This window comes from Pseudonaja textilis, chromosome 18, assembly GCF_049901715.1.
Source record: "Pseudonaja textilis isolate UNSWEBS1 chromosome 18, rPseTex1.2, whole genome shotgun sequence".
NCBI lineage: Eukaryota > Metazoa > Chordata > Lepidosauria > Squamata > Elapidae > Pseudonaja > Pseudonaja textilis.
The window spans coordinates 5,312,763-5,329,438 of record NC_142007.1 but is presented as its reverse complement, the minus strand read 5'-3'; the positions used below and the strand labels follow the sequence as shown (position 1 = coordinate 5,329,438).

Here is a 16,676-nt window from a genome sequence, read left to right as displayed (position 1 = left end):
ATATATACCACATTAACACTTCGTAGGTACTAGGTGGACTCCCTCCCCATCTATTTTAATTAAAGCAACTCCCCGCCAACCCTGTTACACTGCACGGGGATTTCTGCAGGCCCCATCCCTGGAGGCAAAAGCGATTGTAAAAGTTCTGGCTTCATTTCCACGTTGATGCTCTTTTCTTCTACTCTTTAAAGAGGATGATGACCTCTTGTGAACGATAAGCCCAAAACGGCAGCTGAAACAAAAAGGGGGGAGGGGATGCATCGAACAGGATTAGGGGAGCTTTTTTCTTCTTTTCTTTCTTTGATAGTCATTAGCCCAGTCATTCGTTCATTCATTCTTCTTCTTCTTCTTGGGCCCTATTCATCATCGGACATTGGCGATCCTGTTGGCCACCCTATTTTTATCCACAGCCACAAGGAAAAAAGTGCCGCTGAGTTTCGTCCAAACCGGTCCCTTCAATTTTGAAGACACAATGTTCTTCTTCTTGCCTGGACCTCGTTTTCCTGCAATTTTTCCCTGGAGGATTAAGTGATGGATGCCGTATTTTTCAGGGTGTCGCATGCACAGGTCCGAAATATTGTAACTTCTAGCTTTTTACTGGGTTTTATTTCTCTTGGCTTTCCCAGGTGGATGATCCACCTCCTCATTTCTGATTTGGTCAACCTGACTTATACGTCACAGCTGCCTGTAAATCCACATTTCAAATGCTTCTCTAGTCTCTTCAAGTGGCTTTCCGTCAAGAATTCAATTAGAAACTTTTAATTGGGTCTCTGGTCTCTTTTCGATGCCGATTGGTCTCTCCCCCGCTAAGCCCACTTTTCCCAGTCAGAGATTTATTAAAATTAAACCATCGATCAGAAAAGAGCTGGAAGGGGCCTTGGAGGTCTTCTAGTCCAACTTCTTGCTCAAGCAGGAGCCCCTGGAATTAGTTTCCATCTGTTGTTTCTTGTCCTGACCTCTTGTGTTTGGAAAATAAGTGGACCCACTTCTCTTCTTTGGGGCAGCCCCTCAAATACTGGAATGCTTTCATGTCACCTTCTTTTCTCTAGACTGGCCCTGCGCAATTCCTGCAACCGCTCTTCGTATGTTTTAGTCTCCGGGTCTTTAATCATCTTAGTTTAGGGGTGTCCAACTCGATTTCGTTGAGGGCCACATCAGGGTTGTGGCTTGAGCTCTGTGGGCCAGGGTGGACGTGGACTGCTTGACGTCGCTCATGTCAAGGTGGCGAGCGCTCTGCATACAAAAACGGGCTCCCTGCGCTCCATTTCAACTGCGACAGCTTACTGCAACCCTCTGCCAGCGAAAACGGAGCCCCGTTTTTGCTGGCAGAGGCATCACGGGTTTGTCCTTTGCTGTTTCCAGTCTATCCCTGTGGGCCAGGTCTAAGCACCCCGTGGGCTGTCCCCAGATCCCGGCCCTCGAGTTTTACTGTCTTCGTTGCTCTTCTCTGTGCTTTTTCCAAAGTCTCAACATCTTTCTTTAAATAATACAGTGACCAAACCTGGATGCAGTATTCCAGGTATGATTTTACTAACGCTTTCTAAAGCGGTGCTAATACTGCTTTATAAACAGATTACGTGGAGCTCAGGGGTTGGTTTTTTTTTTCTTAAAATCACACACACACACACACACACACACACACACAGAGCATCCATGAAGCTGGTGGCAGGGGAATGCGACCCAAAACTTGGAGACGTTTGTCTCTAAATTGCTTTTAAATACCTTGCGCTTATGAAATCCTAGCCCCGTCCACGCTCAAATTGAAGCACTGAGGGGAATGGAGGAATGAAACGTAAGGAATAATAACTGGTCCTTTTGCCGAGATGTAAAGATAGTTTTATAATAGGGCATATGATTTCAGCGTCGGGGGGTGGAGAGAAAGGGAGTGTCAAAGGATCTCTTGGTAAGTATAGATTTTGCATCAGGTTACCGTAGGCAATCAGTATAGCTTTTAGGTTCAGCTTTCCTCTGCTTCATTGCTTCGATGATAGAGTAGAAATCCCAAAGCGTTTATGATTAATTACTCCCCGTGGATCCACATATTTCAAAGGAAAAAAAGAGAGAGAGAGAAAGAGAAAAAGAGAGAGAGAAGGCTATATGGCAAGGAAGAAGATCTGAAAAGTTGAAGAGCTTCAAAGGCCTAAATTTTGGAATGCAGAGACGAGGTTGAAGGCAGAGGAGAGAATTTTATACAAATTGTTAAGCACAACAGCCTGGCTACAAACTAACCTGTGGACGGACACACACAAATGAATTCCCCCAAAGGTGTTGCTCCTAAAAAAGCACAATCTTTGTGAGAACGCAATGCAAAAGTTGGGCGATGTTGAGGGAGGTGTGCGGCCTCCACGACGCAGCGCTTTAGTATTTGCTAGCCAGATTTGCAGTGCTGGTTGTCACATTTTCACAAGAATGTAAAGGAAACTGGCACGACGGAGCAATCGGGACACGGAGGATCTAGAAATCCTAATTTTCTGAAGAATGTTCCACAGAACTGGGTATCTGTAGCCCGAAGGAAGGACTAAGGGAGATGTTCTTGTTTTCAACCATCTCAAAAAGGGAGTTTACCTCTGGGTGGTACTGTCTCAGATATTGCCGGTGTGTGTGTGTGTGTGTGTGTGTGTGTGTGTGTCGTGTGACCTCAGGGCTCCCATGCCAATATTTGTGGCTGGTCACAATTATACAGGTGCAGGTAAGTGTGAATAAATACACCCTTTTTCACGAAGGAAACTAGCATCGCAGAGCATCTCGGCTGGGTATGGGAATTTTTCTTTCAAACGTTTTTCAAACTTTCTACACTGTTTCTACATGAGCCTCGGTGGCGCAATGGTTAGAGTGCAGTACTGCAGGCTACTTCTGCTGCCTGCCGATTGCCTGCAATTTGGCAGTTCGAATCCCACCAGGCTCAAGGTGGACTCAGCCTTCCGTCCTTCCGAGGAGGGTAAAGTGAGGACCCAAAATTGTTGGGTGCAAGAGGCTGACTCTGTAAACCACTTAGAGAGGGCTGGAAATCATTGTGAAACGGTATATAAATGCTATTGTTATTGATGTTTTCCTTCCTTCCTCTTCTCTCCTTCCTTTCCTTCCTTCCTCCCTCCCTCCTAGTGGCTAGAATGCAGTATTGCAGGCTGACTCTGCCCACTGCCAGCAGTTCAATCCTGACCAACTGGCTCAAGGTTGAACTCAGCCTTCTGTACTTCCGAGGTGGGTAAAATGAGGAGCCAAATTGTTGAGGGCAAGAGGCTGACTCTGAAAACCGCTTAGAGAGGGCTGGGAAGCACTGTGAAGTGGTATTTAAGTCCAAAGTGCTATTGCTATTGCTACATTGAGTGGGGTTTTAAAGAAAAACAGAAATATTCAACCGTACCAGTCCATACAGAAACCGCTTTTTGCAACAGTACAGTTAAGAAGATATAGGATTTATAACCTCTGTGAAGGTCTACTCTTTAAACCACCAAACAAAACTCACCTGGATTCTTGAGCTAACAATTTTAAAACTTCAGATGGACCCTTGAAGCTTTAGTGTCATTTTTTTTTTTAAAAAAAAAAGGCAATTCATTTAACCTTATGTTCAACAGATATCTTGCAAAGCCATGAACTGAGAAACTTCCACTTGCTAGAAACGATGATGGATTTATCAAGATGTAGATCTTTGTCTCTAAAAGAGCTCAGCCGTCAATTGCTTGCCCTTTCTGACTGTGAAAGGCAGAGTGACCCCAAATTTAACCCCGGTCTGCTACTGTCTATCTTGCACCCTTGCCTTTTACCAAATGGCTTCGCTCTCTTCTGAAGTCCCCGGCCGTTTCATCTGGCCGGCCTACAGTGAATGCCGTGAATGACTTAGAACCAAGCAAAGGAAGCCCTTCCATCGTCTGAAAGAAGCTGGCAGTTCAGAAGTTTGCAATACAAGCCATTTGAATGGGTCTCGTTTCGCTGGCTTTCGCCCTGGCTCGCCTAGGATCGGTAAATGTTCCCGTGCTTTTAAAATCTTTCACAGTTCAAGAGGGCAGCAGAAGGGAAGTGGTGGGGGAGCCAATGTGACAATTTACAAGGGAAAAAGCTGAAGAGGAGGGAAGAAAGGAGGGAGAGGAGGGAGGGAGGGAGGGAGGGAGGGAGGAAGGAAGGAAGGAAGGAAGGAAGGAAGGAAGGAAGGAAGGAAGGAAGGAAGGAAGGAAGGAAGGAAGGAAGGAAGGAAGGGAGGGAGGGAAGGAAGGTGGGAAGGAAGGAGGTTGGTTGGAAGGAAGGAGGGAGGGAGGGAAGGAAGGTGGAAAGGAAGGAAGGAGGGAGGGTGGGAAGGAAGGAAGGAAGGAAGGGAGGAAGGGAGGAAGGAGGACCCAGATGGAGAATTAATTGTTCAGATTGCATATTGCAATACCTTTTTTCTTCAGAAATGTTCTTCTGTTTGCAAGGGGGCTTTGGCGAACTCGGGGGTTTTGTAAAAACTTCACCGCTGTGGCAATCTGCAGAAGGTGGAGAAAAGAAAAAGAGAAATTTAAAACAGGGTTCATCAGAATTCAGATTCCAACCCAAGCGCGCTCTCAATGTTTTTACTCCAAATACCTGGCTACCAGTAAATTTAAGTATATCAGTAATTTAATTTTGAGGCAGATCTATTATCAGAGAGTTCCCAAAGGACATCTTTTGTGCTGTACAGCAGAGGTGTTGGAAAATGTGAATATAAACAATCAAGGAAAGAGGAAATGGAGGAGGGATGCGAAGCAACCATACTTACCGTAGGCAGCATTAAAAAAAAATAAAGAGAGCAATTTGTTGGCCACTAAAAGTCTAACGATCTAGAAAAATGGATATTTAACCATTCCAAAATGCTAAGATGAGCGCAGTTAAAATGGATTTCTTCAAACAACAAAAAAAAGGAGAGTAAGGTAGCTAAAGGCAGGAGCAAAAAAAAAAAAGCAAGGCAACATTTGACCTTTATTTCAGCCTCTCCGGTTTCTATCATTCTACACTGAGATCTTATACTCATTGCAAGAGTTTATGATCTGTTCTTCTCTTCTGCAAAAAAATATACACCCGGGGAATTGCTGCACGGCTTGCTTTGAAGGGAAAAGCTGGCCCAAACCCTGTTTCGATCGCTCAGAAACCACCTTCTTCAATCTGGCTTCCTTCCGACACGCTGAATTAAACACCTATTATCCCAAATCACACAGGATAAAAAATGGCCTAAAGTCGCTTTGTTAATTAGTACACGTTTTTTTTTTCTAAGGGCCCAAAAGCGGCATGGAAAGTATGTTTTAGCATGTTCAGAAAAACAGGTGGTGATGAAACGGGGCTAGTTTTCGGCCTGCAAAGCTTGCAGAAGCCTTCCTCAAGCCTTTGGGAGGCTGAAAATCAGCTGTGAGGCACAGTGCAGGTAGGCGGGTGGCAGGGGGTAGGTGGATTGCACGCGCATGCGTAGGGGGCAGGGGGGGGCACACAATGCCTTCTGGGTGCTGGCACATGAGTGCAAGTGTGCAAGCGCGTGCACAATTTTTGGCACAGGAGCCGAAAAAGGTTAGCCACCACTGCCTTAGGGTGATGGTATTGTCTCTTCCCAGAAGCCAACTGTGGATCATCAAGTGATCAGCTCCATCCTGACTGTAGATCGGCCTTGACTTCCAATTTTGGGCCCTGTCCTGTATCAGCCTTGGAAGGCATTTTTTAGTTGGGAGCTTTGAGGCTGCCACATTCAGTGCCTGGGAAATTGGGAGGGGGGATTTCATAGTGAGTAGAAGATTAGAGACAACAACATTCTTTCTCAGAGTCAAGGACAAGTCGCCCTGTACCTGGAGGGGAATGTCTGGAGCAGGGATCCCCAAACTTGGCAACTTTAAGGCTTGTGGACTTCAACTCCCAACTTCAATTCTGGGAGTTGAAGTCCACAAGTCTTAAAGTTGCCAAGTTTGGAGATCTCTGGTCTGGAGGAATGTCTCCAGTTGGGACGAAGATTTGATTGGGCCATGTGATGGACTGATGGGTGCAGGTGATGGATCTTTGATTTCTCTTTTGGGAAGGGAAAACCCAAAATGCTGAGATTTGGGTTTTCCCAGATGTGCCAAGAGAACAACGCTAATAAAATGGAACTGTGAGGAAAGGCTTGTTTCGGAGTTTATTGGGTTGGAGTTGGTTAGTTGGAAAGTTGACATTAACCTGAATCTGAGCGTTCTAGGTTTTCCCTCATCAAAAGAACTTTCTAAGAAAGATGGGTTTGGGAGACTTTGAGGTGGGGGGAGAGAAAACTCAACCCAGATGTTTTGCCGTAACTCAAGGGAACGTTGGCCTTCACCTGGTTTTCCAGAGATGCATCTTAGGTCAAAGAGTAAAAGTTTTGATGGCTTTTAATGGCTCTTTTGATGTACTCCTTGCGCATTCCATCAATGTTGTGTATGCATGTACAACAAACACCACTCCCCCATCTTAAATGGCATCTCTTATTTCTTTAAATACATTAATCAGTCTTGTGTAGGCAAAACTGATCCATTGGACAATGCAATAAACATGAATTATCATCTATCCAACATGCATAATGGCTTAAAAAAACATAATAGCAGGTGTAGTTTAAATGATTAGCTATTACACCTGCGGTGCGTCTGATTCAATTGGGGGAAATCATCTTTAATAGGTTAAAAGGTTTAGATCAACGGGCCTCTCCCTTAAAGTGGCTGTAGAGAGGGTATGATGGAGTATGCTGTCATTACTAATTCATTTTTTAAAAAAAGCATGGGGGGAAATATAGCAAGGAACAGCATTATAAGAGCCAATCTAATTTAGACATCAGGTAAAGCAGAGGAACACCTTTTTAAAAAGCATGATAAATGAATTTGAGAGGGGAGATGAAATTCATATCTCTTCTTTCTTTTTTTTTCTTTTCTTTTTTTAATTTTTAACGGGAAATTTGACCGAGTCCCAGCATACTTGGAATTGAAGAGAAAAAAAGAAGAAGGGGAAGAGGTGGGAAGAGAGAAAGAGAGAGAAATCCCGTCTCTTTAAAGTTTAGCCTTCCATCATTTCAAATCATAAAATAATATGAAGCCACCAACAAGCCCACCTCCCCGCGACACATAAAGCGCCTCTCTGATCTTGTTTATGCCTCCTCGTTGATCTGCCTCGCTGGAAATGCCAGCGATGGGGAAATTGCACATTTAAGCGGCAACGGGTATCGCTGCACAAAAGGCAGAAGGATAAACAGTACAAATTAATAACCTGCGGGGGGAAGGAAAAAAAAAAAGTGCTGAACCGGAGAGATGTCCGAATAAGCAGATACGGAGATGTGCCAGCGTATCAAAAGCGACTTTGCTTCCGTATTAATCACCGGCTCGTCCTCGAACTTTTTGATGGGCCTTGTTCTTTCGCAGCTGAAGGGGAGGGGGGAGAAGACCGAGACCAAAATGCTTGTTCAGACTTGGCAGGAGAAGGCAAACTTTCAAAAAAAAAAAAACAGGGGGGGAGGAAGCCTCCCCATTTGTACAGCTTCATTAACTTAAGTTTAACACTCCTTGGCTTGAGAGCAACAACATTTACGGACTATCAACCATTAAGGGATCATCGAATAAGGCCAGGCAGAGATTCCCAACTTTTATGGGCCACTGGGGGAGTGTGGTGATGGGGGGATAAGAAAGCCATTGTCCAGTTGGACGCGGTCCTAACCCTCCTTAATCAAACCCTCTTTCTTGTATTGTAAGAGTGGGAATGAATGGCCCAAAGAGGCGTATTTCCCCAACCTCGTTTAGGAGAACATAATCCCCAGAGTAGTGAAAACAGAGGCAAATTTTACAAGCAGGATGCCTGCACGGATGCTATGATGGGATAACCTTCCAAGTTTTCATCCTGGTACCTACCGTCTTTCCCCAAAAATACGACCCTGTCTTATATATATATATTTTTTGCCACCAAAAAAGGCACCAGGTCTTATTTTCGGGAGATGTCATCCACTGACTAACCTCACATCACCCCTGGCCTCCTTTTCGCTGTCAGAGGCCTTCAGGAACTTCTTCTTCTGAGGCCAGCAAGGGTTTACTTCAAGCTCAGGATCGATCCTGAGCTTTGTTCTCAGCTACAGAGGCCTTCAGGAAAGCCTTGCCGGCTGCAGAAGAAATGGGCCGGCAAGGCAGGTGTCGAGGTGTGCGAGGCCTGGCTACAACTGTCCTAAGTTAAGTAGTAGGGCAGCTCCACCCCACCACAGCTTAATTTTTACTCGTGCAATCTGGAGTGAGCGAGATCTTAATTAGGGCTTATTTTTGGGGAGGGGGCAGCATGTGTAAAAATCAAGCTAGGACTTACTTTCAGGGCAGGTCATATTTTCGGGGAAATAGGGTATAAGAAAGCCTATCTCAGTATCTGGCCAATATCCCCAAGACTTCCACAGGGAACGATTTGCTATCTCTTGTTGCTTTCAGATGGTTGCATGGCATGCCTTGAAAGGAGATTTTGCAAATATCCAATGGACCACGGCTTTAGTCCTTGTGAGTTGGGCCACGACTACACGGTCTCACCCGTCATCCCTTCTACAGCTCTGTCTACACTAAAATCGAGGGAAGACTCCAGAGATCAACAATCCTACGAGGTCAAAGGTTGAATGGATAAACTACTCCCTGGTGGATGCAATTCCAACTTGGGGGCGGGAAGAGTCTTGATCATGCTTTCTTTTAAACTTAGAAATCATCCGTAAGCAATCCGTTTTAACACTGGTTCCATCCACGCAATTCTTTTGGATGCCTTTTCTTGTTTGTTGTTACATATTGTTACTAATTTCATTTTTTTTTTAAAAAAAATCCTATGCATTTTTGTTACCATCTGCAGACACAACAATAAATGGGTACATTGATCCAAATGGCATTTTTTTCTGGGGCATTGGGATTAAAAGTTTTTGCAGTTATGGCAAGGATAAAATATTCTTTTCTCAGAAGGCAGATAAATAAACTTGTTCCCACCCTCCACTCTAGATTCTTCAGGTGTTCTGTATCAAATGAATTTACCTGGGTCCTTTTGGGAGACTGGAGGAAACATTCCTTATTTTTACCACTAAAATTCATACAGTGCCCGGAGTCATGGTGGAAATTTATCCTGAAATATGTTTTATAGGGTATTAAGTCCCCCAACTTTTTAAAATGGACTTTTCCAAGGTTTGTTTGTTCATCACATTGATACAACAGTTCATTTCTGGGCAGGGTACATTGAAATCCAGCCATACAAACCAACATTAAAAGTTGTATCATAATAAAAACATTGGATTGGATTGGATTGGAATAGAATGGAATAGAATAGAATGTAGGATAGGATAGGATAGGATAGAATTGATGAGTTGGAAGGGATTTTGGAGGTCTTCTAGTCCAACCCTCTGCTTAGGTAGGAAGCCTTATACCATTTCAGACAAACAGTTATCCAATCTCTTCTTTAAAACTTCCAGTGTTGAAGCATTTATAACTTCTGGAGGCAACTTGTTCCATTGATTAATTGTTCTAACTGTCAGGAAATTTCATTAACAGCTGCAAAGAATATTATAACTTGATATTCTTTTATTTGTACAGCTTAAGGAATGGCTATACAAAATACCTTTATGGTCACTCTTTAAATGCCTTAAAGTCTCTAAAAAGGTTTTATCAGGCAGACAAGCTCACTGCTAACTAACTCACACACAGCCTACACAGAGATTACAACTGATCTTAAAGCTTACACAGAACCCTTGGATGTCTAAACGGCTTTGCTGACCTAAAATTGAAGGAAGAGAAATTTTTCTGCCCCAAATTCACAATGTTATTTCTGATCAGCAGGCTGAGAGCTCAGCTTTGATTTCACACACACACACACAGGATTGTGGTGGGGTGGGGGGAACGGCAGAGAGGTTATCTTGAAGGGAAGAAGCACAGTGCAAAAGATCTACTTCCCAATAAAGCCATTCTATCAAAAAATGAAATCGCTCCATTAACAAGAGCTAAATTATTTAAAAGGTCTCCTCCATCATCTTTTTGCTAAAGGCCTATTGATTGAAAATGACATTACAAAATTATAGCAAAGAAAGAAGGAGGGATCCTCCTGCTACTAGACACAACTTCTACAGAGATATCCTTGGCTGCTATATCTGCAACACACAAAAACACACCCATTATCTATAGCCTCAAATTTCTAGGGACAATGAAAATACAGTGGGTATGAGGGATTTTGTCACGGTTATCTTAAAATCGTTACCGGCTATCCATTCTCTGGAAAAATCAGTACTCAAACATTATCTGACTCCGCTTCCTAGACCAAACCAATACGCCGACGTTGTTTTCAACCCAGAAATTAACCCTTTTGCTCAAGTTCATGCAAATACAGTGAAATATGAAATAGCCGCACAGGCTGAATACGTCAACTATCTTCAACTTCCCCAATACAGAAATAAAAGATCACAAGTCATCAGCCTTGGCCTGCTGTGGGAAAGGAGCTTCTAGATTGAGAGCTGCTAAGGCTTTCGCGTGAATTAAAGTGCAGTCACAAACTTTGTCACCAGGTTTTCATTCTGAAGAGTCGTCAGCTGTGAGATCTAAGGGCCCCCAAATCCTTCAAGGATATTCCTGGAAAGCTAAGAGTCCAGTCTTAATCCGAGACTACAGCCATTACATCACCTCCTTTGTTATCTGTGGATCTAATTCAGTTTCTAACTATATATAGCTGAAGTGAGAGAAAACCGTCTACCGTATTTCCCCGAAAATAACTTTCTGACTTATAATATTTTTGCCACCAAAAAAAGGCACCAGATCTTATTTTCGAGGAATGTCATCCACTGACTAACCTCACTTGCGCGTATCACTCCTGGCCTCCTTTTAGCTGTCAAAGACCTTCAAGAACTTCTTCTGTGGCTGCCAAAGCTTTCCCGAAGGTCTCTGCAACCGATAACTGAGCTCTGGATCGATCCAGAGCTTTCTTATCAGCAACAGAGGCCTTCAGCAAAGCCTTGCCGGCCTGGCTGGCTGCAGAAGACATGGTCCAGCGAGGCAGGTGTTGGGGTGTCTGAGACCTGGCTACAACTACCCAAAGGTAAGTAATAGGACAACTCCACCTTAGCTTATTTTTTTACCTATGCAATCTGGAGTGGGCAGGATCTTAATTAGGGCTTATTTTGGGGGGTAGGGCTTATATTGGGCACATGTGGAAAAATCAAGCTAGGTTTTACTTTCAGGGTAGGTCGTATTTTTTGGGAAACAGGGTAGCTCTGTAGCTTGTAGTCTATTCGGTTCAGAATTAACCACTGTATCCATTCTTGTGTTTCTCTGAATATCAGGGCACCGTCAAAATAAGTTACACTTAAAAACAGCTTTCAAATTCTAGACTGACATGGACTAGATGGATTAACTGACAGATCTGCTGGGATTTGAGTCAGAAGCAAAGCCCACTTCACAATGTCACCATGACCTCATGGTGAAGAGGGAGGGACACCCACTTGTTATTTTTTGGGGAGGGAAGGTGACAAAAATGTGGTGTTTTAAGCCAGGCAAGAAGGGGTGGTGGTGGAATCCCAACTCTTGTCAAGACTAGCTTGACAAATATGGTCATCAGTGGCACAAGGAAATAGTTGCAAAGCAGCTGTTAATCAGGGTAACACATTGAGGAACGCTGATGCTAGCAGTCGTGGAAAAATGCAAGAGGCTAATTATGAAACAATATATCTTGCTAAAGAGACACTGTGCCTCCAGATTCCAGATATAGCCTTTTCAGAATAAAAAATCTTGGGCTGGCTAGATTGGCACCCATTTATGTACACCGCCCTCTTTCAGATCCCTCAACCACGGGATCTCTTTTGATTCAACATTTGAGGAAGCAGGCAATTTTTTCTCCCCCCCGGTGCTTATTTGCAACTAAGACTGGAGCAGGGAAACCTGGGCTATTTCATCCTAAAACCCACCAGCTCAAAATATTAAAGTGGTTTTTTTTTTTTCCTCTTTAATCACTGGGTAGGAAAGTGCTGTTAAAAAAAAAAACAAAAAACAGTGCAGGTGTGATGAAAAAAAAACGCTGCCTGGGATGTAAGTCTACTGGTTTCCATGCTACAAAGCATCCAGGTGTTCTCTTTTGCAATACGTAAGTCACCCTACTGGTTCTGCCTCTCTTTTCTTGCAACTGGGGGAAAGGAGATTTAGGATGACTAGAAGGATTCAAGAGTATTAAAATATAAAAATTAAACATATCGGGGAGGAAGCTCGACCAAGAGCAGCCGGGAGGCACGTGCAGGCGCAGTGAGATGAGTTTGGCTAGGGCTCGCGGGCCCATACCAATGACTCCGCGAGCCACCTGTGGCAGGCGTGCCGTAGGTTCACCATCACGAGTGTAGGGTCTTGCTCGGGTGGAGGGTTGGACTAGATGACCTACAAGGTCCCTTCCAACTCCATCTGTTAATCTGACCACAATGGAATCCTGGGATTCTGGCCATGAGTCAAAGCATCATGTGACTGGACCTGAATTTTGCCACTTTTTTTTTTTTAAAGGACCACATCTGTGACAGGTAGCCATTTAAGAAAGGACCATCAACTCCTGGGGAACTGACTTTTGATAGAAAGTTCTTGACACGAGGAGGATTCTTCCTCCTAAGATCATCCTTTTGTAGAAGTGAAGGGGACCCAACCAACCTCTGTCCCGCTAAAAATGGGCCTTTTTTCTTTTCGCCAGCCAACGGTGAAGAATGAGCGTGGTTTCTTACGCCAAAGGCTGGAGAGAGAGGAGGAGTTTTGGGTGAATTGTAATAAGCCAAATAGGCTAATTAATAGTAACTCTCCTGGGTAGGATCCTCTGTATGTTTTAAGATGTTCTTTGCATCTGTAATCACCAATACTGATTCATTAGGTGTTGCCTGAAATGCGACCTGATCTTCTGTAACCTTCTGCCTCCAATCTGTTTTGAATTTCGACCTCCGTAATCCTCAGCAGGTCTTCCAGTCTCCAGAACTGATTCTAAAATGACATGACCAGATGCGTGGACCTACTGTTCTGACCTGGGCTTCCCAAAATCACGAAGCCGACTCCTTGTCTTGACAAAACCCCTTTTTATTTAGGTGACAGTGAATTCCTCACCAGCAAAGTCCCAGCAAACAGTCTTTCAAGAGATTGCACAACTACAGACCTTTATCAGGCTGGGAGAGTTGCCAGGCCGGTATCTTCAAAACGCCACGCTGTAGCAGCAATTACTTGGCAAGGAGTCAGGAACAGATCTTCACTCTAATGATCTGAACTAATTTTCTCCTGCAAACCCCACTCCCCTTTCACTCCTTTTTATTCCCTATGGGAGGGGGTATTCACCGTCCACCTGTGGCTTCACAAATCGGCCCTTGTTTCTTAATTGTTCCCTTCTTCTGGCAGCTCTGCGCATGCGCACACTGGGAAACAGGCTCCAGCTGTTCTTCTGCCCCACTGATCTCCAACTCTGAAGGCAGCTGATAACTGTCAGACGACCCTGGCCCCATCTCTGCCTTCGACACAGAGCCCTCATCAGAGCCTTCCCCAGCCTCCAGGACTGGCTCATGTTCCTCCCCAACCTCCTCACTGCCTCCAGCTCCTCTGGTTGCTGGCAGCCCACAACACCTAGAAGAATAACTATTACTGGTCTACGACCTCTCAACTCTACGTCATGGGTAAGATAATGAAGTCTACATATACAAGCTGCGGGGGGGTGGGGTGGCGGGGGAAGGCCTGGGATATCAATTTAAATACTACCATTACCCTGACTCTTTGCTGCCATCTAATAGTCGTCCCTATTTCTACAACCCAGATCTGGTGCGCGGAATATATCCGCCCTCTCCATCACCAAGCGTGTTAGCGTGCGCGCAGGGATAAACGAAGACGTTGAACCGCACTATATAAAGCAAAACGAACGCAGGAACTGAAAAATTATTTGGGACAGGGGGAAGAGTGGGATGTAAATGACGCCGTGGCGTTAGCAGCGAAAAGGGGGGAATACACCTATAAATAGCTCTGAAGAAGAGAAGGTTCATTAGTAACTGCTGAATTAGTATTCGGAGAGATGATTGCAAGAAAAGGAACAGGCTAAACAACATTAGTTAAAGAGATAGCCATAGAACATGCCAGTGGGGATTAGATTCCCTGGCTGACACCGCACCCACCCCGGCTGCATGTCCTGGGTGAATCCAGCCCCCTCCGTGGTTTGCAATCCGTGGCTTCAGAGAGCTGATCCTAACCGGTTCTCCTTAAACCTTGGGCTTAGCGCAAGGCAACTACCCACTGACGTTCATTTCAGGGAGATTTATTCCCTGCTAAGTGGGAATAGAACTACACTTTTATGGATCATGTAGTTTAAATCCACAGCAAATAGTGGCTTCAATATGTCATCTTCAAAGTGCCATAAAACTCCCTTTGTGAAAGCCAAGTGATATATCTATCAAACAATGCTTAGAGAAATGGGGCGTGTGTGTGTGTGTGTGTGTGTGTGTGTGTGTGTGTGTTTGAGAAACGGGGTTGGGTGGGTTATGAGGTGGGTGTTAACGTTGTTTGCTTTCCTGGGGTCCTTTTTCCCAACCAATAAATGTTATTAGAAGGTATTAGTGTTCGTTAGTCCTGCACACACCACCAAGCAACAGCTTCATTTTTGTTGATTGCCAGAAAACACTTTGGCTCAAGTTTTGGGGAACCAGGCCCTCTGTTAGAATAAGAGAGAGAGCTCTGAAACAGGCCAAATTCAACACTGGTCCAACAAGGAAGGAAAGAAGGAAGGAAGGAAGGAAGGAAGGAAGGAAGGAAGGAAGGAAGGAAGGAAGGAAGGAAGGAAGGAAGGAAGGAAGGAAGGAAGGAAGGAAGGAAAGGTTGGAAGGAAGGAAGGAAGGAAGGAAGGAAGGAAGGAAGGAAGGAAGGAAGGAAGGAAGGAAGGAAGGAAGGAAGGAAGGAAGGAAGGAAGGAAGGAAGGAAGGAAGGAAGGAAGGAGAGAGAGAGAAAGAAAGAAAGAAAGAAAGAAAGAAAGAAAGAAAGAAAGAAAGAAAGAAAGAAAGAAAGAAAGAAACGCTTAAAGGAGAGTCAAGAAAAGAACAATCCTTTCCAACATGGAGACAGGTAGGTGATATTTCCCAGTTAAGAATTCCAGCCTAAGGAGTGAATAACCTTGGGGCCGGCTCAGCCAAGGATATGCTGGAGACCAGAGAAAGAGCTAGTGTGCCATCTAGCTCGTGCCAGAGAGAACCGCCACGGTGCCTGCCACCCAGCCTCCATGCAAGAAAAACGCAGCCCAAATTAAGTGTTTTCACTCAGTGAAAATGAAATGTTTTTGCAAGATGAAACCGAAATAAAAAAAAATATATGTGGTTTTAGGTAATTACTAGTTGGCATTTACATATCACAGCCTAGTTCAACACCTATTCATTTTCCCCTTTTATTTTCATTTTTTTAAAAATTACTCATTAAACCCAGTGTATGACAAGGACAGGAGGTGGGGAAGGAGAAGGGGGGGGGGGATTATTCAAGTGTGTGTGTGTGTGTGTGTGTGTGTGTGTGTGAGAGAGAGAGAGAGTGGAGAGAGAGAGAGAGAGAGAGAGAGAGAGAGAGAGAGAGAGAGAGAGAGAGGCTTAAATGTAGTTATCTGCAGTCATCAGATACCACTTAACTTTTTCTGGGAATTTTGTCTGGAAAAACATAGATCGTTCCCCGTCTTCAAAAGTAAATAGACAGAAAAAAGGACATCTTAATTTGGAAAGCAGGATCCCGGTTTTCCTCGCTTTCTAAGAGTAGCTGGTTTATTTATTTATTTTAAGAAACGGGTCTTTCCTTTTCTTTTTGCCCAAGATGGTGTGACATTTAACGTATGCCATCTCATCCCCAACCGTTTTAACTTGTAATTGTTCCTCTGTTGTCTTCTTCCATCTAACTTTTCCCCCCTGACCTCAAACTAGTAGTAGGCTGTTAAAAAAACAGAAATCTAAAAAAAAAAAGACTGGATTTCTCCTCCCCCCCCTTTCCTAAATTAGAAAAAAACAAAACTGACATGCTATTTGGTGATAAACTAAAACTAGCCCGTAGCCAACTATCTAAGCCAGACTAAGTTTATCTCTTTGGCTTATTTATTTATATATTTATTTTGGCTTGTGGCAGCGATTCCCACGGGCTCTCTGGGGCGGCTTGCAAAACAGACGGTTTGAATAACACGCATTGCATGAAGCACGCCCTAACCGACATATCATCCCAGCACACCACCCACGGGGTCAGGATGAAAAGCCGATGTTCTGTCTCCACCCTGCCAATCAATCGATCCGATCAATCAATCAAGTCTCTTTTTCAGGCTCTCTCTGCCTTCTGGATTTGTCGGCCGGAGTCTTTTGCAAAGCTGCGATGCTTCACTTTGCAAAAGAGCGAAGTCTTTTTTTTTTTTTTTTCCCCACACAGCTTTTCTTGGGGCTGGGAATTAGGGATAGACAGAAAAAAATAGGACAGAAGGATAAAAGTCCCAGGCTGAATCTGAAAAAATAAATAAATTGTATTCTCAAATACTCAGCCTCTGTGCTAGGAATTTGGGGAGTTTTGCAGTCCGCGAGAATCGGGAAGACTATATTACATTTTAGATTATAATCTAGTTTTCTTCTGACTAGGCCAGCGTACCTTTTTTCTGCTATCAAGATCCTTTCAGTTACAGTGCCCTCTTCTCTGCTTTCGTTGAAAGCAACTGGGAAATATTCCGAGATGCAATTTGTCACTTTTATACAAAATAAAGACAGG

General features: G+C 44.1%; 1 protein-coding gene across 1 annotated transcript in view; it reads right to left on the bottom strand.

Annotated features, from left to right (window-relative positions):
• Positions 1–16,676, bottom strand: part of PEX14 (peroxisomal biogenesis factor 14) — an 88,602-nt gene that overhangs the window by 44,635 nt on the left and 27,291 nt on the right. Inside the window, exon 3 of the mRNA XM_026715802.2 lies at positions 4,373–4,457. Within this exon, the coding sequence (XP_026571587.2) occupies positions 4,373–4,457 (85 nt within the window). The remainder of the gene's footprint in view (positions 1–4,372; positions 4,458–16,676) is intronic.